Source organism: Rhineura floridana, chromosome 7, assembly GCF_030035675.1.
Source record: "Rhineura floridana isolate rRhiFlo1 chromosome 7, rRhiFlo1.hap2, whole genome shotgun sequence".
In the NCBI taxonomy this organism is placed as follows: domain Eukaryota; kingdom Metazoa; phylum Chordata; class Lepidosauria; order Squamata; family Rhineuridae; genus Rhineura; species Rhineura floridana.
The window spans coordinates 30671694-30697005 of NC_084486.1; the positions used below are offsets into that span (position 1 = coordinate 30671694).

General features: G+C 40.0%; 1 protein-coding gene across 5 annotated transcripts in view; it reads left to right on the plus strand.

Moving 5' to 3' along the window:
• Nucleotides 1–1643: 1643 nt before the first annotated feature.
• The window catches only part of LOC133388790 (solute carrier family 22 member 15-like), a 32035-nt gene continuing 8366 nt past the window's right edge, over nt 1644–25312 (plus strand). For 2 of the 5 annotated variants that reach the window (XM_061635137.1, XM_061635136.1), the window contains exons 1-9: nt 1646–1907; nt 6951–7097; nt 12481–12613; nt 13527–13691; nt 18886–19015; nt 20795–21016; nt 22668–22808; nt 23704–23792; nt 24217–24325. In XM_061635137.1, the coding sequence (XP_061491121.1) occupies nt 1824–1907; nt 6951–7097; nt 12481–12613; nt 13527–13691; nt 18886–19015; nt 20795–21016; nt 22668–22808; nt 23704–23792; nt 24217–24325 (1220 nt within the window). In that variant the 5' untranslated portion in view covers nt 1646–1823. Of the gene's footprint in view, nt 1908–6950; nt 7098–12480; nt 12614–13526; nt 13692–18885; nt 19016–20794; nt 21017–22667; nt 22809–23703; nt 23793–24216; nt 24326–25312 lie in introns of all 5 variants that reach the window. The other 3 variants (XM_061635138.1, XM_061635140.1, XM_061635139.1) reach the window with 3 other exon arrangements.

Sequence of the window (25312 nt, forward strand, 5' to 3'; positions counted from 1 at the left end):
GAGGCTATTCCACAACTCGGGGGCCACCACAGAAAAGGCCCTAGATCTAGTAACCACCCTCCGGGCTTCACAATGAGTTATTGGATTTAAATCTTCCTTTGATTTGTGCTGAGAAATAGCAGAGGCTTTTCTTTCTCCCTGGGTGCTAGTATTGACGTCCACTCTGTCTGGACCATAGGCAGAGGTATGATTATTCTCAGAGCTTGGAAAAGTTACTTTTTTAAACTACAACTCCCATCAGCCCCAGCCAGCATGGCCACTGGATTGGGCTGATGGGAGCTGTAGTTCAAAAAAGTAACTTGAGCTTGGAAGTGCTGGTCAGAAACAGCAGATGGGGGTGGACACCTGATATATTTATGTAACTTGCAGAAGCAGCCCATGTTTTTGTCTTCCAGACTAAAATGCAGCCATTGGAATAAGCAGTAGCAGGTTAATCCTAGGTATACATAGAAGGATGTTCTGTTCTTGTAACTTTCAACTATAGATGCAGTCCTAAGCACACAATAATGATTTTTGTTGAACTCAGTGAGCCTTATTGAGTAAACCAGAGATGGGGAACCCGTGGCCCTCCAAATATTGTTACAGTCCAGCTCCCATGAGGCCCAACCAGCATGGCTAAGGGCCAGGGATGAGTCCAGCAACATCTGAAGGACCACAGGTTGCTCATCCCTAGGGTAAACAAGTGCTGTAAGTGTACATAGGATTGTAGCCATGTTGTTTGGCCTCATTCTTGTTTTCTCAAAAATGCCCCATCAGTGTAATCCTAAACATGTCTACTCAAAAGTACTATTGAATTCAATGGGACTTATTCCCAGATAAATGAGATTAGGATTGTAGCCTTAGTCTCAAGTATAAACCTGTATACTATTGTAGCATTAGGCTATAATCCGATACATGTCTGTTCAGAAGTAAGCTGCATTGGGTTCAATGGGACCTACTCCCAGGTAAGCGTGTATTGGATTGCAGCCTTAGTCTGTAAGAGCCGAGTCCCCACAACCCCTAGCGAAACACTTTTAAGGCTTTCAAGGGGATGAGTTTGTGCTTTATTTATTATTTATTTATTTATTGGATTTCTTAGTCGCCCATCTGGCTGGCTAACCAGTCACTCTGGGTGACATACGAAATAAGCAAAATAGCACAAAATGACACATCAATACAATAACATTAAAATCTAAAAACAATGATGTTAAAATCTTTAGGCTTAAGCCTGCACTCCTAACTAATTTACTAATCAGTTAAATAGGGTGCCAACTTTTACAGAGGACAATCCTCTTGAAAGGCTGTCTAGTCCAAATCCAGTTTAAAGATACTGAATCATCTTCAGGAGAGAATGTACCTTGATATTGCCAATGATCATTTAACCCTTGGACAGCAGCCTGAGCAAGAACACAGATCCCGATTCCAGTCTTCACTTTAGGGTGAGATATACTGCATTTAAAATTATTATAATTATTTCTAACATGTCGCTATACATAGGAACTAGCACATATAAATTTTAGCCTTCTTTTGTGGCGATGTGCGTTTTGTTCCAGAAACCTTTGCGCGTCGAGCCCAGCCCAGTTTCTGTTTAGTTTGATCCTTGCAGCTGAGACGGAAAAAAAAGGTGTGTGTGTCGGGGGTAGATTTGAGTGGCAGCATTGTAGCTCCGCCCCCCAACGGCTTGCCGTTTGTTCTGTCGGCAGCAGCAGCCGCCAGAGGTCGCTTCGGGAGCTCCTCCCCCCTTCGGCCACCTCAGCACCACCACAAGGCTACGACAAGCCAGCTGAGCGCGGAAGGCCCCGCTGCTCGCTGACGGGGATGCTGCGGAGAGGCCCGGGGGAGCCATGGACCTGGACGAAGCCTTTGAGTTGGTGGGGGAATTCGGCCCCAGGCAGAAGCGACTCACCGCGTTCCTAGTGCTGCTGCAGGTGGGGGGCGGTGGGGGACCCGCCCAGCTCCTCCCCTTCCCGGCTAGGTTGCTGTCCCCTATTTCCGTTGTCTCCCCCTTCCCTCCCCCATTAGTCACGAGCCAGGCAAAGCTCGTGCGGAAAGAGAGGGAGGGAGAAGAAAGTAATGTAGAGGCCCGTTGTCAGGGCAACAGCTAGGGAACTACGTGGACCAGGGCGCAGGTTAGCCTGCCCTCTAGTGAACGGGCGTGCAGGAAGGAAATGGTTGCGCCTCCTCGTGGAGGTTCTTAGTGCCTTCTGCGTGGGAGGGAAAGGGAAGACTTTGGAAAGAGGGGCTGGGAGGGAAGGAGGTGACTGGTTCGTGAGCTTTGGGGTTGCAGTCCTATGCACGTTTGCCAGGAAGGGGACCTCGCTGAGATCAGTGGGGGCTTAGTAAGTGGTCTTTGGGTCGCAGCCTAGATGTGAGATCGCAGCCTGGGAGCAGTTCAGAGGCTGACGAGAGGACGGAGTAGAGCTTATTCCTGCAATGCAACTATTTTCTGATGGGATGTCACCTCATTTGGAAGGACCGCAGGGTTCCTGACAAGCAGACATTCTGCAGTGAAGATTCACCTCTCCCTACATTATGAAGTGTGGGTAGAAAACTATACCTGTGGAATATCTGCTTGTAAGATATAGAAGCCTACCAGAAAAAGGCGATGGAACCTCTTAGAATATGCAACACCCTTCAGTTATTCTGACTTTTATATTTTGTCCTTCCTCCAAGGAGTTCAGGAATGTCTATGTAGGGCACTTCTTTTATTGCTGTCATCTGATTAGAGAAATGTTAGTTGATCAATACTATGTGATTAAATTGATTGAACATTGGCACACGAATAAAACAAAAACTCAGACTTTTTTTCACTTTAGAAAGTAAGGAGAGGGAAATGTTTTTAACATTATTTAGGGTATCATACATGCATATGGTACTTTACACAGAGCAGGACTGACAGGTCTCTACCCTAACAGATAAAAGGAAATTTCTAAGGTGGTGCCTGCCACCCACGTTTTTTAAATATACACCCATTAGAGGAGGGAGAGGTGGGGCCATGTTTCCTCCCTGTATCAATGTTCCTGTCAGCTCCACCCCAAACCTTCTTCACCTTTCAGACTGTGGGCAAGCATGCAGAGGCCTGTGGAGGAAGGGGGGAAGCCAACAAGAACCAATATATACCCACACCCTGCATTCTCATGGAAGATATTTGTCAGCAGCACTGCTGTAGCCTAGGGAGTTTCTGACCCAGTTTCGGAAACCTACGTTATTAACACAGAAGCAGGTTGTAGAAATGGCATTTGTGATAAGAACATAAGAGCCTGCTGGATCAGGCCAGTGGCCCATCTAGTCCAGCATCCTGTTCACATAGTGGCTAACCAGATGCCTCTGGGAAGCCTTCAACCTGAACAGGAGCACAAGAGCACTTGCCCTCTCCATCTGCGCTTTCCAGCAACTGGTATTCAGAAGCATACCACCGCTGTAGTATGGAGTAGAGCGTAACCATCATGGCTAGTAGCCATTGATAACCTTATCCTCGATGAATTTTTCTAATCTTTTAAAGGCATCCAAGTTGGTGGCCATTACTGCATCTTGTGGGAGCAAATTCCACAGTTTAACTGTGCGCTGAGTAAAGAAGTACTTCCTTTTGTCTGTCCTGAATCTTCCAACATTCAGCTTCTTTGAATGTCCACGAGTTCTAGTATTATGAGAGAGGGAGAAGAACTTTTCTCTATCCACTTTCTCAATGCCATGCATAATTTTATACACTTCTATCATGTCTCCTCTGACCCGCTTTTTCTTTAAACTAAAAAGCCCCAAATGCTGCAACTTTTCCTCATAGGGAGTTGCTCCATCCCCCTGATCATTTTGGTTGCCCTTTTCTGAACCTTTTCCAACTCTACAATATCCTTTGTGAGGAGAGGCTTAGGAGGTGATTTTGGGAATGGGGGGGGGGTCAAACTCATTTCTCAAAATGGCTTCAGAGAGATAATGCAGATAAGTATGATTATTTAGAAGGTTGGAGAAATCAGAGTACGTAATGTAGTTGCCCTGATGTCTAAAATTTAATGGTGCAGGTGGTAAGATGTTTCTTTTTTTTAACCGCATTATTTCTGTGTGGTCTTCCTATTCTCCCATTTTTTAAGATATAACGGATGCAGTGTAGGAACAGTTCTTCTAGATGACACTGTAAAGTGTAGCGGTCAGCCTCAGATTTTTAAAGAATATGACTGATGAACACAGTAATACACCTAAATGGGAGAAAGAGTTCTTATTTCCCTTCTGTTTACCCTAGACTTTGTGGGATATGCTGTCACTATGTTTAGGTTGTTAATGTTTTTGGCTGCTGAGGCGGTAGCTAGAAACCCAGTGGCCTAGTTCAGAGATCCACTCCAACAAATTACAGCTGTTGGAGTGGGGATGAAATGCAAGTGTTTCTCCTCCCCCTTCCCTTCCCTTCCTTTGTTGTAAGTGCTTTTTGCAAGCCATGGTTTGAACCAAGTTTACAGTCTGGTTTGTATAGAGTGCTTAAACCTCAGTTTCTCACTTTGGATATCAGGAAATACTGGTTTTAATCAGGAGGAGTTCTCTGAAAACATCCTCTGCACAAGAAGAGAAAGGAAGAGGAGTGCTCAGACTTGTCACTAGTCCTTGGTGCAACAGTTTGCTGGGCGGAGAATGTTATTTCAGTAGCCTTCAAAACTTTGAATTACATATAAATCAGTTTGTGCAATATTAAATATAGTTCCATATGGCAAAAACACCAGGAAAAGACTTGTAGGTCATCACATGTGATGGTCAGAGACATATCTGTTGCTCTGCATATAGTTGCTCTGGAAAACTGCATGCCGTTATGGCTTCCCAACATATGTACACAGAGCGGTCACTCTGGGACACTTGGGACCAAGTGATCCTCCCTTGCCTTTCACTCTTCACTTCATGTGCTGGGTTTGGCACAGAGATCTTGGCTTTTATTAAGCCAGAATTCCCTTTTACGATCAACCTGAGGTTTAATGTCCCTTAACAAACCAGGATACTGAGCCAGGAGAAATGGATGCATAGGAGCATTGCTTTCTACTTTATATCATTCAGATTATTTGTCTATCTAATCCAGTATGGTCTATTCTGATTGGCAGCAGCTTTCCAGAGTATTGGCAGATTTTTTCCCCATCACTTTCTACTTGATGCTTCTAACTGGAATTGCCAAGGTTTGAACCAAGGACTTTCTGCGTGCAAAGCATGTGCTTTACCACTGAACAATTGTCCTTTCAAGAAGCAGTGGCTTCACCATGGGGAATCAAACTCCCATGCTACTACGGTAAAGCACAAATCAGGCTGCAGTAACATACGTTTAGTCTTTTTAGTTTAATGGCACGGGTTTGTGGGTCCAAACCCTCTCTCCCCCATCAAATCAAACTGAAACCACTCCAAACCCGTTAACAAAATAATACGCATCACTGTTTTCTTTTGGCTTTCTAAATAGTATAAACAGGCTGGACCCATTTAGTCATAAATTACAGTAACATCGTCTGAGTGGTGTGCATGCACAGACCCTCAGTACAATAGAGGGAATAATATTTTTATGCAAGGTAAGTTAAGACTATGAAACTGCATTTTTAAAATCACACAGTGCACAAAAAAATCTAATACTGAGGAGCCAGTACTGAGAATCTTAAAAAAAGATACAGATTCTGTGTATCTCTGAAGGGGAGGAAACAAAAATGATTTTTTTTTACATCTTGTAATTGTTAATTGGACATTGCATTTTTTGCCTCTTGTATTGTAGCTTTTATTGCAAGTCACTCTGAGGGCCTGTTTTGGGCTGCGCAGAGTGGTATACATTTTAATAATTTACTAATACTAATTAACCAACTCTTTTAATAGTGTTGTTCAACACTTTGAAGTCAGTTGGCATTAACAAAGGCAAATCTCTTTGGAACTAACATTTCACATTTCTAATGTTTCTTTTACAAGTTGTATGTCTGTTCAAGGTAATATTAATAACTTGTTAAATAAGCAGGCACAAACATTCAGGCTGCAATCTGTGGATGCACACTAGGATACTCTACATATAATTATTTTGATTTCCACTGTTGAAGGCCACAGAAATTAATTCTGGGAAATGAGGTGTGGTCTTTTAATGGGAGTTAAGGCATAACTACGACATTGCTGTCCTGACCTTGGAAAACTGCATTAATATTTCCATAACTGGGGTCTTTTTTAGTTAATAAATTTAGCTTAGCTGCTATAGCAGTAGACAAAGTGAGATTAAATCTTGGGTACTTGTTGTTATGTGCCTTCAGGTTGTTGTTTTAGCACCAGTTGGATTGTAAACAAAAGGTCACATTATTGAATATATTAGAAAATACAGACCTGAGGGTTTTAAAGGTCCCAGAATGCCACCTACTCTACAGTTTTAAAACTGCCAAACATTTCCTAATTGTCAAACAGTGTGATCCTAAGCATGAACTAAGTCCTACCAAGCTTACTTGTAAATGTGCTTGGGGCTGCAGATTTTACTTGATGGCAGTAGAAAATTGTTACCCCCCCCTTTTTTTTTTTGTTGGAATATCTTTGTAGGAATATTTGAAAGATGCTCATCATTATGACAAGCAGTTGAAGAAGAGGTTTAGTGCAGGTGGGTTGTGGACAGCAACAAAATGCAACCCATTGCAGGATTCTTGTCAGTGAGAGCAGGTCCAGCAAGCATCAGGTAGAGGACATACTAGCCCATACTGAAGCAGTGACCTCAAATACTGTGCTTTGCTTTGTTCCGTAAGAATGAAATTGCAATCAGTTATCTGTATGGGAGACAGTAAAGGGACCTAGACATTATACGTATAGGGCTAAACGCCTTCCTGGCTCCTGATCACCACACTAACCTATTAAGAATCAAGCCTCCACCTATCTGCACAACTCCATCCTGGGTTTTGTTTCTTAGTCACACTAAAGCGTGATAAAATGTTGGCACCTGACATGGATATTTATCTGACTGATTGCTCTAAATAAACTCTACTTGTTTTACTTCTAAGGTGTTTGTGGCCTTTCAATCTATGCTTATTGTGCTAGTGGGAGCCGTGCCAGAATATCATCTTGATCTGGAGGAGATTCCAGCTAGTAGAGAAGTTCTTGCAAAACATGTCAGGTTTGCCAGTAACTTCACATCCATAGCAACAGAGGCAAGTCCATTTTGCTGCTGTTACTTTAACATTTTTCTGCTTTTCAGGTTTCTTATTTCACCAATGCGGCTTCAGTATAGGATGCTGCCTCTGGAAACATGGGAGGAAAAAATATGTTGGACTTGAGTGTATATTTTACAGTTCTTCTTTAAATGATGTCATGGAGTTTGCTGATAAAGAAAATGTCACTTGAACAAGTACTCTAAGTCTAGGAAGATGCATCATAGTTCTAACATTTCTCCTTTTACAAAACATGTTGTTCAAAATGTAAATACTGTTTCCCCTGACTTTCACTAAAATGAATTCGTTGTTTCTAATTCTGTCAGTCATAGAAGTTACCTCAGTATTATTTGAACCCTTCAATAATCAAACTGCTATACCGTAATTTACTTCACATATTTAAATTTTTATACTTTAAAATCAAGCCAGGGAAGCCTGTTTCATGTATGTAGTCAGATACCACTGTTGGCATTTTGTGCCTATTTTGCTGTTCATCTGCTCTTGGAACTCTGTTCTCTTTCTTAGTCTCTATTTTCAGGATCCAAAGAATTATTTTCTTTCATGTGTCCCAGGATACTTTGAGTTTATAGTTTAAGAACAGCAGCCCCCCCATCCCAGGCTGCTGGCAAATTTGCTTTTGCAATTGATGTCAGTTTCAGAAGTAGCTTTTGATATATCTGGCTACTGTGTCTCGGTAACTTCTCATTTGAAGTGCTGCAATGCAGTTTACATGGGATTGTCATTGAAGACAGTTAATTGAGAACACAATGGCTAGACTTCAGTTAATCGACAACACTATGGCTGGACCAGACATCACAATAATGAACCAGAGGGCACAGTTCAAATTTTTAGAGAGTGCTGGGGGCACCAATCAAAAAATGGCTGTCATGGGGACGTGACGTAACACAAAATTAGAGAGTAGACATGGTGAAGCTTTTCCCATAATTGTATTTCCATACTAAAGAAAGCTTGACCTGTTGAATTTGTGCCTGCCAGACAACTATTAAAAACACAAGAACCCTGTTTTTCCCCAATGCAACCCTAAACCAAGGCCTAGGCTGCCATCTTGTACCCACGTACCTGGAGTAAGCCCCATTAAACACAAAGAGACTTACCTCTGAGTAGACCTGTGTACTATTGTACAGTAAGTTAACTGTACAGCGAATTCCCTGATCTTTAGCTCCTGTAAAGCAGGAGATATGGCTAAGCCTCTTTGCAAAGTTTTCACATTTGCCTTTTGTGGAAGGGTAATTCACCCACTCTTACCATGTAGTAGTAATTGCAGAAAAATAATTTCTAGGCACTACCGGATCTCACTGTCACTGTTTTGAAGGCAAATGCAGTAAGGATTGTTAAGTACTTTAGAGATTTACGAAAAAAGCAGTTCAAAACTGTAGCTAGGTGGTAGAGCACATACTCTGCATGGAGAAGATCACAGATTCAATCCTTGGCATCTCCAGGTTGGACTGTAAAGACCCTGTCAGAAACCCTAGAGAGCCACTGCCAGTTCAGAGCTACTTGGACTAAAGGTCTGACTGTGTTCTTTTTGTGTCCCAGGGTATGGTCCGAAAGGGCAAAAGGCCACAACCTTGCTGAAGCTAAGCAGGTCTAGGTCTGGTCAGTGCCTGGATGCGTGATCATCTCAGATCACATGTTCACCAGGATAGAAGAAAGGCAGAAAAGAAACTATAGAGTAGGTGTGGGGGAACTTTTGGCCTTCCAGATGTTGCTGAACTACAACTCCCATCAGCATGCATGGCCAATGGAGAGGGATGATAGGAGTTGTAGTTCAGCAACATCTGGAGGGCCAGTGGTTCTCCATACCTGCTCTAGAGGTTGTATTTTTGTCATCTCAAAACTGTGTCTGAGAAAAATAATGTTGCCAGGTAGTGGCATGTACTGCCTTCAAGTTAACTGGTTCCCACACTTGGGTTTAGGACCATTGGTCTAGAGGCACAAAGAGATCTTGAGATAGACCAGCTTACAGACAGAAAGGTATATATTATTTAGCAGGTTTCTTTTCTTAAGAAGCTCTCTTTGGGTCTTAATGCTTTCTAGTGCATTTTTAGATTTTTTTTAATCCCTTTTTGGCTGTGCTCCTCTACTTCTATGTGCATCTCAGACATTGTTCCTGGCTGTGTTTTGGTACTTGAAAGGGCTTATTTTAAATATGGTATTGGGTGTGTGCAAAACATTTACTCATGAAGCGTTCCATGCGACTAGCCTGATTTCAGTTTTTAAGAACCCTTTAAATCTGTTTTCTAGCCCTTACACATTTGGTGCTCCTCAGGACCCCTCCCATGGTCACCGCCTTGTCACGGCCCCACCTCAGGGTCCTGGTCTCTTAACGGTTCTCTCACCGGCTCTAGCAAAGATCTCTCAAGATCCCACTGCTAGGCAGCACCACCAGACACTCCCTGTAAACAATATTGCCTTGAGACTGTTCCTTCATCTCCTCCTAGCTTATTGCTATGTTGTGTCTGGGTGCACTTACAGGCCTCAACCCCCCTGTATCTTTGTGCCTATAAAGATTACAGCCCTGGGTTGCTCTGGATACCTGATGTTACGCTATCTCTTCACCGCTGCCACCATTGATACGGTTTCCCAACCTTGGTATATGCCCTGCCCACCCTTCTGGTCTGTGTAAACCCAGCCAAGGATCAGGCGTTTTGGTAAACCAAGAGATATTTATTTATATACACAGGGAATAACAAGATTACTTAAAGGTTTAGTCAAGAAGTGTGTGGTTTCTTAGTCACCAATATCCTGCCTCACTACCCGCCTAATCCAATCCACCCAACAACCCTCTCCAAAACCAGCCAACCCTCCAGAACCCTCCTAACAAACCAACAGAACCCCCTCTCAACTGTCATCTTCTCATTTATACCTTCAGACACTCAAACGCTCAGCCAGTCATCATACAACATTCATCAACATTCCAGCCCATGTACTCCCCCCTCTCACTCAGTCTACTTACCACATATACTCTAATAAACCCCCACTTACCATATTTACAGTATTATATATATACAGGGACATCACAGTGCTCACAAACCAATGTTCTGTGCATTGCAGGGAAGATGTACAAATATGCAGGTCAGGTGCATAGGTTAGGAATCCTTTAAACATGAAACTAGGCTGCTTGAAATCCTTTTTTTTATTTATTTATTGCATTTATACTCCACCTTTCTTTTCATGATAGAAACCCAAGGCCGCTTACATATGGTTCCCAAGCTGTCTCCCATCCAAGCACTGACCAGACCTGACCCTGCTTAGCTTCAGCAGGGTGCTGGCCTCATGTGCCTTCAGACCATAGCCTGGGACTATGACTGTTTTCTGGGTGGCCAGTATTTTATTTAAATTTCAAAGCTAGCATTGAAAGAGTTGTTATACAACTAATATCTTTCTAGCATCCTTGTATCTGTGTTCTTAGTATTTAAATTGAATTGTAAGCAGATGCAAAAATGGATGTATTTTCTACTTTCCTTCCTACTTTACGCAACTGGTATCACTGTAATTTGTTTATGTTCTTTAGGCTTAATATATATTTAGCATACACTCTACGTTAGGAGTAGCCTACATGGTGCCCTCCAGATGTTGCTGGACTCCAGGTCCCATCGGCCCCAGCCAGCATGTCCAATGATCAGAGATGCTGAGAATTGCAATCTAACAATAGCTAGAGGGCACCATGCTATGTGGTATTATACTCTGGAGAACTGAAATGGTGGGAGTGAGAAGTTGCTCAGTGATTTATAGCATAAAATTTCTGCTTCTGCAGATGTATGCATGCAAGTGATTATGATTATTTGGAATGTTGTACCTCTGAGTTCTGGTTAACATCCATGCTGGAAAAATAATATAATGTTCTGTACATGAACCCTGATAGTTAAATAGTCATTATTCATAAAGTAGATGTTCATGGTCACGTCAAAATTTTTGTTACATCCTTATTCAATAATTGCTAAAGGCCTGAAGGTATAAAGAGCTCACAAAAGTATTAAAATTATGTTGTGAGTTGGTTTCCTTTACATTGCTAGTATGTTTTTCTCATCTCAAAACTGTTATAAAAATCAGTATGATAAAACTTGTTGAATTTAATGCTATTTTATTTTTCTGTTTTTGTAAGCTGGCTCTTGTATTCCTGTGGCAAATGTGTTTATACCAAAGTGGGGTTTTCATGCCAAGACCTCTACTCGAATGTTTCTCATTTAGAAACTGAATGTAGATAAGAACTGCAGACCTAAGAAGAAGAAAATGTAAGCTGTAGAAACCAAACTTGTAAGACATGCAAATGCAAAATGCTGGGTTGAATATATTCTTAGCATCACTCATAAATTCAATATTTTATTCATCTGCATTTTCATTTCTTACAAGTGTCGTTTCCATAGCTCATCCCATTCCCCTTCTTGGATTAGCACTCTGTTGTATAGCATTGTTTGTGTTTGTACTTATATTGAACACTAACCTACATATCAAGGACTTCATCAGAAGCTCCAAATTTGTAGCTTCCTAGAATTACAATGATTATGAGGGCCAGCTGTTTAAACAAGGAGTTGTTATGAATTCAGCTTGATATTTTGCTAGTTACCATAGTAAGCAATGTCAGATTGCAGTTCTTACCTACGCAAAACTCCAAAATGTATTCTAGACCAGGGAGTTTTTCTATGTCACTGGTGGTCTGAGATAGGAGCACAGAAGCATATCTTTCTTGAGACGACTTCTGATCTTACGGGTTGTAGAAGCTCCTTTGTGTGATTTTAGGATGGTCCATTATCATTCACAGCCAGGCTTTGTGCAGGTCTGTATGCCATGTGGGTCTTAAGTGGACTATTATAGGAAACCAAAATGGTTCTAGCAGGGCAGGCATAGCATAGGAAATCCATTGTAATGAGATGCTTGAGAAATCATAGCGCATTAACAATTTACTTTACATTTTAAGTCTTAAAAATTGTGATGTAGTGAGGGGGCAGAAGTTGATGTTATGGTAGCACATCCCATCTGTCAGAATATCGGCCATGCCTGTTGCCTGTAAAGGTGGAGGCAGTTTTCAAAGTGCAGTACGGGTAGGCAGGAGGGGGAAGGAGGCTGGAGCCTTCCCTATCCCTGCCACTTTCATCTGGTAGGTGTTACTTAGAGCCCCACTGAGAGAAAAGTAGATGGGGAACAGCAGTTTCAGGACTGTGTGTAAAAAGCGCAAGTAGAGAAAGAGTTCAGCAGGCCCTTCCCACCCATTCCTGGCTTCATGGGAAATGGCAAGCATCTTGTTGGCAGGCCTGTTGCCATCATGTCTAGTTTGCCACTCAAGCTGTTGGGATTTGACAACTTATCACTAATTTGTCACTGTACTTTAACTGAAAAGACTCCTTTTTCTTGTTTTCAACAGTGGTATTTAATCAAACATGATGCGTATAAGGTGAGCCTGGCAGCATCCTTGTACTTTGCTGGGTTGCTTATTGGAAATATAATGTTTGGTCCATTGTCTGATAAACTGGGCAGGAAGCCTGTGTATCTAACAGGTAAGATTACAGTATATGGAAGACTGTGTCTGTGGCACGATATTTGCTTGTTTCCAATTTGGGAAGTAATATTAATTACTAGTGGCTTTTTAGCATTAAAGCCATCCAATCAATGTTCATACTAATTTTGTGTGTGTGTATACAAACACATTATATTCCAGAATTATCCTTCATAATTCCTAAATTGCTCCACAAAATTATTAAGTTACAAAATAAAATTTGGCTGTAATCCTAAATACACTTAATTAGGGAATGAGCCCCATTGGACACAGTGGGACTTAACCTCTGAGGAAATATGCAAAGGATTGCACTGTCAAGCCATTACCTTGTAGAAGGAGCATTCACAGATTTCCATTTGGATACGATTAATGTTAGAGAAATTACTAACACATTTTCCAGTATTTGTGTCCATACCAGTATAACCTAGTAGGAAGACCTTGGGGTTGAGTGGTAATCATAAACATAATTATTTAATCATTTCTAGCCAGTAAAACTTAATTTGGGGTGCTGCTGCCATGTATGTATGGCGCCCATTTCCTCTTGTCCGCATCACCATTTTACTGAATTCACTTTGTACATCCTTTTTTCCTTTTTAAAATAAATAAATAGTAACAGGGTTACTCACACAGTTATGTGTGAGGGCTTTATGCCTAGGTTGTTTGTTAAGTGATTCTGAACATAATTTGTCTCTTTATGTTTTAACATACTAAAAGTACAGTATGCTACTTCAGTGGAACTAAAGTTTTACCTAAGGTGAAATAAACTAATATTATTTCTTTCTTCCACCATACTTTTTCTTTATTAAATACTGCACTCCTGTACATACTCAATGTGGGACTTGTTTCTGAGTGGTCTTATGTGGGATTGCACTATAAAACTCATTATTTTTACACATCATATGTGTTTTGTGCAGGTATTTTCTTTGATGTGATTTTTGGGTATGTCTCAGCATTTGCTCCAAACTATGAAATTTTTGCAATATCACGTTTTTTTGTTGGGATTACAAATGGTGGTATGTCTTTAGTGTCTTTTGTTTTGACACAAGAATACGTAGGAAAATCCTTCTGGGCATTGACAGGTAAGATAAGAGAACTGGACTCCTTTTTTAAAAATAATGCAGTTCGTATGTTTAGTAGATGTTTCTGAATTCTACGGGAAATTTGACTATGTAGTGCAGTAGTAGAACCAGTATATTAGCTGACAGCAGCAAACATTTGTGCCTTTGGAGGTTTCTGAGGGTTGTATCCAATGTTAGTCCTACTCAGAATAAACATACTGGAAATAACGAACATGACTAACTTAGGTCCATTGATTTCAATGGGTCTTCTCTGAATACTGTATGCCTTAGGTAGATACAACCTAATTGGATTTCAGTCAATTGTTTTTGTGACATTTTTTACCCCCTTGTTCCTAAAACCCACTCTTAGTTCTATTGTTTAAATACTGGCAGAATCACATTCCCATTCCCACACGCAGAAAACATTTCTACCGTAGGTTTTTCTTCTTTCTCCCCTGCTTATAGTCTTCCCATTTAAAGTAACTGTTCTCGTATTTGAAGGAGCCTTCCCTCCCCCCCAGACTGCACAAAATATTGCTTTTCTGCCTTGTGGGAGAACAATTCTGCTTTCCCCCTGAGATTTTGGCTTTCAGCAGGAACCTCAGAGCATGCAGGAAGCCTATATGATGTCTTCATTTTTTTTGCTTTGAATGTTGTTTTGTCGATGACAGCTAGGCACTGCATAGAATTATTTTAAAAGGTTAGCCTCAGGGTCATAATCTAAACTCTTGTCTCCAGGGCCAGATTAAGACATGCTGAAGCCCCAAGCCATATCAAGATTCAGAGTCCTCATATGTAAAAAATAAAGAGAAAAAAATAGCTGGAAAGTGGCAAGGAGGGGATTAACAGAGATGGTGCCTAGTGTGGAATGCAATCTTAGAGTGTGTTGGTAGGCTAGCTCCCATTGTCTCCTCCTGAGGCCTGAGGTGACGTTGGGCAACCTGTGGATGATGCAAGTAGTCCATCAGCCCTAGAGAAGGATGGGATTAGGTATGGATTGGGATGGAGAGGTCAGGGCTCAAAAGTTTGGTGATGGATTTTATATGACAGGTTATTTAAGCCAAAGCAATTTTAGTTATAATAAATATTTTATTGTTATCTCCAACAAGGCCCCTCATAGTGTGAGGCCCTAAGCCATCGCATACATGTCTTGCTCCTAAATCCAGCACTGTTTGACCCCTAAATATCAGAGGGACAGTTCATCACTAGATAACTGTCAGAACATGTGACAATTTACACATGTGAAGAATGAGCCATCATAGATCAAACATTGCAGATAGAACTTTAATGCTTTTCAGTGGAATTTGTTCAACACTCAAGCCCCATACAGGCATTCTGCCCTTGTCCCATTACTGTTGTGTGGAGAGAAGAGCATTCACTAGCCCTGCACACGCTGTTACATCCTCAACCCTCATCAACTTGGGAGGAATCTGAAGGGGGGGGGATCCTGCTCTACATGTATAATTGTTCTTGTGATTTAGAACTCTTCATGATCAGGATTCTAAATGGTGCAAGGAGCCTACATGTGTAGAGGCTTCCCTCTTCATTCTTCCTTGCCACCCCAGTGAGTGGATGGCAGCAGGGCTGGTCAGTGAAGATACTACCAGTGAACACAGTCCTGCTCTTCCCTTACACAACATTAATCACATGAGGGCAGAGCAATTCACTTTAGTTACGCACCATCATGTGCTGAGGAATCAAGATGGCAGTGCATACATCAGCCAGTTACTCCCAGGGAGACTTGATAACTTGTTTTCTTAATTTTAGGTAAAGGTAAAGGTGTTCCCGCACTTATAGCGCAAGTCGTTTCCGACTCTTAGGGTGACGTCTTGTAACGTTTACTAGGCAGACCGTATATATGGGGTGGGATTGCCAGTTCCTTCCCCAGCCTTTCTTTACCCCCCAGCATATGCCGGGTACTCATTTTACCGACCACAGGTGGATGGAAGGCTGAGTGGACCTCAACCCCTTTTACCGGAGATTCGACTTCCTCCTTCTGTTGGAATCGAACTCCGGCCGTGAGCAGAGCTTTTAGGAACTTTCAGTTATTTCACTGTAGATGAACTGCATACTAAAGTGATGTTTTAAAATTATTTCTCCCTTTCTGTGCTATTCACTTTCCAACCCCAACCCTATTGTTGTGGTGTTCTCACCTTTTAATAAATATATTGAGTAATAAATGTTCTCATTGTCTTGTTGATTTTTCTTCTTCTCCCATATGGTTCTTCCCATTTGCCCGTTCCTGCGTCCCCAATTTGCTACTCTCTGGCTACTTTCCCTTTATGGTTTCTCCCTCCTGGTCTCTCTTGGCTCACCTACCATTTCCTGGCAGAACTGGCCCTTGAGAGGTTGAAGAGGTGCTCCCTCCTGCCTGCCATTTCAGGTGCTGTGTTGTTTAGTGTATCTCAGCCATTGAGCAGGCTGAGACAGTTGATTAAAACTTGTCAGGGAGAGGGAGCCATTGATCATTGCTCTTCACAATAGTGTTGATGATGTGTGTGTTGTCATGACAGCAGTGTCTGAAGCTCTGTAAGCTACAGTTTTTGAACTGCAGTTTGTAAAGTGCCCTTACAGCATCTAGCATAATTTATTATACATAGAATAGGTGGCCAAGCGTTTCGTTCTTCCACAATTCCCTTGATTATGTTTAGAAAATTTTGAAAGCCCAAATAACATGATTAAGGTTCCAGTCCTATAAATATGGATATTTACTGCATAATCTTAAGCATGTTTAGAGGGGTTTACCCTCATATAAGGGTGCATAGGATTTCAGCCTTAGAGTAAATTGTGTTAAAATTAGTGGGATCCCCACAAATGCCTTTGAAAACTGCTTTCTGCCTAGTGCCTACCTTAGTTCAGTAGTTCCCATCAATCTGGATCGAATTTTAGATTATGCAGAGATACAACATCACTTGGTATGTTAGCTATCCTAAGATTCAAGAAGGTACAGGAACAGTTAGTATAGTATATGATTAAGGTACAATAAAACTTATTTTTTTGCCAATTGGCAAAGTTCACAAAGATGTTTCACATCTTTTTTTTTTTTTTTTTCCAATAATTTTTATTCAGATTTTCATAAAACATACAAGACAAAATCATAAAACATTCAAAGACAAAAAACAAAATCAGAAATAGTTAAACAAAAAGAAAAAAAGAGAAAAAAAAAACAAAAATAAAAAATAAAGAGTAAAATATTGACTTCCCATTTGTCAAAGATCAAATCAGTTATAAGTCTATAATATATAACAATCCTGTCTCTTAAGTCATATTATAAAATCACTTTCCTCCAGTAGTTATCTTACTTAATCATCAAATCTCATAAACATTACTTTATTCTTTCCACAAAAAGTCAAAGAGAGGTTTCAATTCTTTAAGAAATATATCTATCAATTTTTTTTTCCAGATAAGCATATCGATTAATCCATCTCATTACTAATTATGATAATCTTATTGTCATAACCATAGTCAAAATAAACATTTCAATTAATCCATCACATCAGAATCTGTTAGGTTCAATAATTTCAGTAGCCATTGTTCTATTATCTCTATTAGTTCCATTTTCCATCTTCCATCTTCAGTAGTCTTGTTAAGTCCAGTAATTTCAATATCCAATCTTCCATTATCAGTATTCCATAATAATCTTGCTGTCAAAGCCATAGTCATATAGTAAGAGTCTGATGGGGATTACCTCTATCCCAAATATTTTCTTGCCATCCATTCTGAATAGGTTGCTGAAATACTGCTGTAAAATCATATCTCTGTTCTTTTTTTCAAAATACACTGGGTCATCTCTTAAAAGTTTTTCCATTGTCACATGGCTGCAGTTAATTCCATAGATTTTCTCTATATTGGGCTCCATCACATCATTCCAGTCCAGAAGATTATCCATGCCATTGATAACTTTATCTCTAGAATCTTCATTCATTTCTTCAGAGATAACATTGAGTTCCAAACAATAGATTTTATTTCTAAAGTCCATAGACTCCAAATCTTGTTCCTGTTCCACGTTGGTTCCAATCTCCGGGATCTCCTCTCTCACAGGGACCCCTATTCCAGTCTCCAGGGTCACCTCTCTCACAGGGACCCCTGTTCCAATCTCTGGGGTCTCCTCTCTCACAGGGACCCCTTCCAGGGTCACCTCTCTCACAGGGACCCTTATATCTTTAATCTCCTGCTTCATTTTACTCAATTCAATTTTCATTATCTCAATCTCATCCATTATTTTCTGAAACATAGTTATTTCCAGATTTTCAGCCACTTTCTTAATTGCCATTTTAAAAGAAAAATATAGGAAAACCACTTCTTATTTCAGCAACAATTGGGTTAATACTCCAAACTTGGTGACATCACAGTATAAACAGAGCAGACAGCCTTATCTCTCCAATAGTTAAGTAAACAAAATGCAGTTCCCAGGATCGAAACAATTAATGGCAATCGTCAAGAAACAGATTCGTCAAAATAAAATAGACCAAAAAGAGAGTAGTCTCAAAACAGTATAATATTTTTCAAAATAAAAATCTGGAATAGAAATCCCTCTTCTGTGTATATCTTTAGAATGCAAATCCAGGACAGCTTTTTGCAACAAAAACAGAGATAAGCTATTAATTAGTGCGTAGCAGAGAGAAGTTATGGCTCCCCAGTGAGATGTCAAAAACTGATCAATCTGGCAAATCTCTTTTAAACAGCAACAATTTAAGTCAAGTAAAAGAAAAATATAGAAAGAAGGGTGCTTGCCTGTAAGTGCGTTCTCTCTTAGAAGATAAGGTGAACGTTCGCTTTATCAGATAGAGCTTGCTGTTAAAAATCCGTCCCACCTTCGTCGGCTGGACCTCGTCCCATAAATTAATGAGATCTGGTCGTCCCAACAAAAATAGGCTTTGAGGTTAATCTCTTCGTTTCTCCCTACCCGGGAGAAGTTTAATCAGTCAAAAAAAAAAGAAAAAACTGACTGATATATCTGAATAAGCTTCTTTTGAGGCAGGAGCCCGTCTCAAAAGCAGGCACAGGCTAAGTCACCCTTCCCGGAAGTCAGATGTTTCACATCTTTTAAAACCCTTAGAAGCTTATAAACTCAGCCATGCACGAAATATCTAACTACTGCTTGTAAGGGGTTTTAGAATTATGATCTTTATGTATACTGCTATGAGAAGTTCAGATACATGAGAGACTTACACCAGTATTTAATGAAATCCCTTGTTTTTTGTTCCATTTTCAGGCTCGTTAACAAATTTGACATTTGCAGTTGGTATAGCAATTTATGCCTTATTGGGTTATTACATAAGAGAGTGGCGTTTTCTTGCCTTCATCTCAAATTCCCCAGGACTTTTCTTTTTTCTTCTCTCTTTGTAAGTCATGTTTTTTGCATGTATTATGTAACTGTAAAACCTTTTACCAGAAATACAGTTATCACTGGAAGGCTTAGTAATGAAGGTAGAAATCTGAAATGACTTGTGTACCAAGTAAATCAAGTTAGAGGAACCTGAGTGCAGGATTTTTTGTTTGCTGTAATCCAAGGCTTATGTATTGCACTGCCTATCTGAAGAACAAATGCAAACTAACTTTAAACTCTGCAAACCTAACCATGGTTAATGTTAAAACCTCTGGTGTAAAGTTTTCACTGACCTGGTTCATACATAATGCTAGCCCATGGTTAACATTAACTATAGTTAATAAACCATAATTAAAGCTGAGGCATCTGGCAGACAGTCACTTAACTTTGGTTTGTTACATCACAGAATAGTTAAAAGCACCAATGGGAGCAGCCAAGCCTTGAGAGTGTTTTGAATTGTTTGCCACTCTTTACTCACAGTTTTGCAGCTTTTGGGTGTGAAAGCTTCGTAACCATAGGTATGGAGGAGGTCTGCATTTGCACACAACCCTAAGCTATAGTTAATGCTAACTAAAGGTTTCTAAACCAACTACAAACTTGGTTAACAAGCAATCTTTAACCATAGTTAACAAACCATAGTTAACCTGCTGGGCTGGGTTCACGCATAATGCTAAGTCACGGTTTCATGTTATGTGTGAATCAGCCTGTGGTTGAATGCTGGAAAAGGTGGGAGGGGACAGGGTTGTGTGATTCTGTGGTCTGCTCCTGATCTCTAAAGCACTTTGTCTGCACATGGCCATACAATTCAAGAAGGAAGTCAATATTCTTTCTCATAACTGAAAGCCATGTTTAAAATGCCTGGTGTGTAAGAGACTAGCAGTTGGAAGAATGACAAATGAGTTTTTTCAGATATGTCTGTGGAGAAAAAAATAAGTGAATCAAATAGATATTTTCGCTCTTGCATTCACTGTGCATCTATGGTGTTGTATTACGTGCAATAATACAACTGTAATAGTTAAGCTGGTACTAAGCAATTATGATGTGTCACTTTCTGTAGGTTTGTCCTTCTCTTGTCATATTGAAAGAAACAGCTTGCTTAGTCTGTCTTTCACACCAGCTAATGGTAATTTAAAATGAATTTTGTTGGATCCCTCATTTGCCATTTGGTGCAAGTGTGATATGCTCTAGATAACTTCTTACACACACCACAGTGATAATAAGGAACAGTGTAAGAAGAAGAAAAATGCACTTGGACATGATCCAACCCCCTTTTTAACTGCAGAGAAAGCAGAGTCAGAAGTTTTTGCACACACAATATAGCTTTATTGGAATGAAATGAAAGAACAGTTTATTTTGTGTAGCTTTATAGTGTTGTGAAAATAAATTATGAAGAGATGATGAATGATTTATGTATATAGAATATGGCCATAAGGGGTGGATATGTAAACAGTATAGATTTGTTGCTTTGCTAATTTAGAAGCCAGAGAGCTGGAAATAATCTTGTTTGTAGTCACTGAGCTCTGGCCTTTCTGTACCAGGAATGTTTAAAGTGTTTTGATAAATTTGAATAATCTTCTCACCATACTTTGTGGGTTAATGCTTCTAAAGGGCGACAGATCTCTAGGATATTCTCTATATTTTACCTACTTTCTGATTGCTTTTGTCAAGTTTTGAAAAACTATTAATATGTGATGATCTAATGAAAAGACAGTTGTGTGAACATACAGATTTTTAAAAGTGAAGATAGAACAGTTGGGTAGGCATGAGTGTCTCCGTGTAATTTTTCTCTTTTCAGTATGCTTCCAGAATCACCAAGATGGTTATACTCCCAAGGCAGAACAGCAGAAGCAGAGAATGTGCTACAATATATAGCCCTTGGTAATGGAAAAGAAAGGCTGTCTGTGAAACTGAAGCAGTGCATAGGAGCAGTAAAAAAGGATGATTCAGAATCTGGTGTCCTAAGCCTGGTTAAACACCCAGTCCTTCGGTGGCGCACTGTCATCTTGATGTATATCTGGTAATTAATAAAAAGAGATTCTCAGGATATATGAATTAATCACACACAAAAATAGCAAACGCTGGCTGATAATTCTAGGCTGTTTGAAAAATGTTCCAATAAAGCATCAGCATAACAAGTTTAACATTACTTAGTATTTCAAAAAGTACACAAATATTTGGAAAGAGCTCTGTTTTTTCTGAGTCATGAGACATCATTTTCTGGATCTGCCTCCCCTGCATGCAGAACAAGGAGCAAAGGATTGAAGGGGGTTTTTTGTTTCTTTTTTAAAGCTTCAGTATCTTCTGTGTTATGAAGCTAAAATAGATAATAATTGTAAGAAATATAATAACAATTCTTTTATTGCCTCCGTTTAGAATTTTGTAGGTTTTCCATTCTGAAGGAATGAGTGTCTAGGGGAACTTGGAGTGTATAAATAAGAGCCAGAGCAATTTCATTTTTGTAACAATATCACTCCACAAAGAAGGTTGTAACTGAAATAGCTATTACACAATACTTTCCATATTTCTTGATGAACTGTATAATATCATTTGGTTTTGTTTAATGATTATAGATTATTTGTTTTCCCAAAATCTTTTGTACTAAAGATTCTGCTGGAGGTTGTTTCACACTGTTGTTTCTCTGACTGCCCTTTCTTCTCCACTGGGGGAGAAGAAGCTGAACTATCCTGCAGGGGACTTATCTTAAGGATGTACTATCTTCCCCTCCATGATGTTATCTCATGGAAGGGAAGGCAGAAGTACACCAATAATGCTGGGAACCCTGTAGCAAGAGTTGGCAGACTTCACATTTGCAGGACCTGCTTTGTTTTTTACTAGAGTCCAAAGGTCCACCAGTCAGAGCCAGGTGCCAAACAATGGCTTGGGGTGGACTTCAACAGAAATTAAGGAACCAGATGGCTTCTGAGCACAATGTCAGGCCAGGAATTTGTTTTCAGTGTCAGAGCTGCGTCCACAGTCCTTACTTACAAAAACCCACTCCTTGTTTTCTCCCTCAGCAGCCTATTTTTGGGGATGCTTTTTGTAGTTGCTATTGTTAAACAATCTGGATTGAGAAACCTTTGCTAGAATTCTTCAAAACACCCAATGCTTTCCTAGTGAATCCTGCTCTACTTTCTTCCTATCTTTATCACCCGTTTCTTTCCTTCCTGGGGACAGGTGAGAGAAGCCTGATCATATTCTCCTCAGGGGGCACAATAGAGTGTTTTTCTTCTCCAGCTCCTTTAGCGTTCAGAAAAGAGAAGGGGTTGGGCTATTTATATTCTAGTTTGATTCTGAACTTTCTGTATCTAGTTAGCTGGTGTGCTTGTGATTTTGATGGTTTCAACAGAATATTTACTGGATGTCTGTTGTTTATGATACAGTTGCCATATCAGTATATTTGAAATATACTCAACAGGAATTGCACTACAAATGAAAGGGGTGGTGTTATGGCTGAATTTTTTTTTGTCCATTAAAAGTAAGTAATCTGGTGACTAGCAAAATCTGAGGTAGTGTTCTCTTTGGTCCTTGCTAGTATAAAGTGCATTTATAATGTTGTTGTTGTCTAGTAAGTATTCATTATGTAATTCAAAGGTAAAGGTTAATGTTGCATAAACCCCTGGCTTGTAACGATCAGCATTAGCTGATCAAACTTTCATTGATATATTTAGGTATGTGTGCAGCCTTGTCTATTATGGTTTAACGCTGAATGCTGGTGAATTAGGAGGAAACCTGTATCTAAATGTGGCTCTTTCTGGCCTTGTAGAAGTTCCAGCATTTCCACTCTGTATATTCTTCATTGAGAAATCTTGGTAAGACTGATAACTTCTATGTGTCAGTTTTTGGATCACATGACCACTGAAAATTTTGTTAAGCTGTTTAGGCCTATAAGAAATATGAAATGTGCCTTGAGGTTGAATTTTCCCCAGAATAGCACATTTCTGGTGGCTGTAACACCATATTTGAGATGTGCTTGGTCTCAGCAGTTATCTGAACAGCACTTCTTATGCATAATGCAGACAGATTTGCTTCATACAAAGCTTTAGTGCAATTGAGCAAATGTCAGTTCCCAGATCGCAGCCGTAGTGCTCCTTCCTCGGTCATGCTGCCATCACGCTACCTGGGATTAAGCCATGGTTTGTCTTAGTGTTGTGTGTGGCTATGGGTTCATGTCTTGTCTTGCTCCAGATAAACCACGATCTGCAACCAAGGTTTGTTCTTGGTATACCACTTGTAGTTTGTCTGATGAAGACACCATGAACCCAGTTTTGGACGTAACACTAAGCCAAATCATGGCTTAGCCCTGGGTAATATGGCAGCAGCAGAACCAGGGGAGGGGCACTGCAACTGATTTTCACTCCAGGAACCCATATGTTTGTTCATTCATGCTTAGTCATGGTTTGGCTTAGCATTACATGCAAACTGGGCCATAAGACTGGTGGTGTCGTCTTAATTTAACTCATGGGATATTAATATTTTGATTACCATTGATTGTCTCTTCTCTTGAAACACAGAAAGAAGTGGGATATGTAGCACTTACCACCTTTGTGCTCTTGATGAATTTTCTCCCACTGTGCATGTGTGGCTCTCCTTTACTTGTATAGTTGACCCTTGACAGACAAATATAAGACCATGTCAAATAATAAAATAACAACATGCATTCTAGCAGAGGTTCCTGTCTGAGATGGTGTCATGTTTCCTCTTTAGGTCAGGAAGACGTAAAAGTACAACTGCTTTTTTGATATTTGCAGGCATTGCCTGTATATTTACTATGTGCTTACCAGAAAATAGAGGGGGTGAGTATATGTTCTTTTCTAAGTAAACACTGCTTTTGTTATTGTATATAAAACTGATTTTACTGGAAGACAAGATAGCAAGTGCATGCACCTTTTTAGTGCCAGACAAGAACATTATTAAAACAATTTCCAAAGCAAACTATGAATCTTGAACTGAAACACAAATTTACTTGAAACAGTGGAATTTCCTCCAAATAAGAGTGTTGCCAAATCAGAACTTGGCCTTTGTGCATAATTTTACTTAATTGGGAAAAAGTGGGGCTGATAATGGTAAAGAAAGGTCGGGGAAGGAACTGGCAATCCCACCCCATATAAACGGTCTGCCTAGTAAACGTCGCAAGACGTCACCCTAAGAGTCGGAAACGACTCACACTATAAGTGCAGGGACACCTTTACCTTTTACTTCTTTTAAATTCTGTTTTAGGATTTTTCTTCAGTCCCAGCATCTTAGCTTTATGTGGGAAATTGACTGTAAGTGCTGCCTTCAACATCATATATATTTACACTTCCGAGCTCTATCCAACAGTAGTGAGGTAAATGAAAATTGAAATTGTATTTTTTATGTCTTTCAAATCCCATACAATTCTCAAATGCTAGCAGCAACAATGCAGAACGCAAATAAGCCAAATTAAGCCTCATCAGTAATTACATTCGAACTACAGTCTTCATAAGCCTTCATGCTGCTGAGATGCATGTTTAGAGGCTTGAATATTTAAATCATAGAGAGTTTTTCTCATCTCAAGTCTTTCTAGAACAAAAGTATCCATATATATTGATTTTCAAGGAAGAGGATCTTGGAGAAAAAAATACTTTCCATGCATGATCAGCTAATCCCATTTGAAATAATATTGCATGCTTGAACATATTTTAAGAATACATTTATTTGATTAAATGTTATCATATAGTGAAATTTTATTTAAAAAACTCAAGAAATTTGAGAATAGTGTTTTATCACCACCTAGTGGTAGATGTCATTTTCTAAAAATCCCTTTGCTGTCTTATGAGTACGGGATCCCCTGTGAAAGCTCACAAAATTTCGTGACCCCCCTCCCCCCACACTAATTGTAATTTTAGCTTGTTAATTGAAAAAATGGTGTGTGGCAAAATCACATCTCCAAATACCCCTTTCCATAAAAAGTTCCCTGCAGACAAGGGGATGTTAACTTCTTGTCTTAATGCAGGGGCCCAATCAAATTGGTATCCCCTTACCCACCCTCACACATAGTCTGAAGATGTACAGTGCTGTCTCCCAACACCAGTGGGTTACAGTGTTGGACTAAGATCCAGGTTCAAATCCCCACCCAGTTATGACGCCCACTAGGTGACCTTGAGCCACACACAGTCTCTCAGCCTAACCTATCTTACAGGGTTGGTGTAAGGATAAAAATCGGGGGGGGGGGGACCATGTGCACCAACTTGAGCAACTTGAAGGAAAGGTGGAATATAAATGCAATAATAATTAAATAAATAAATACATTTCAGCTGCAGAATGTGGACCCAGCCTCAGCCAACCTACCGAG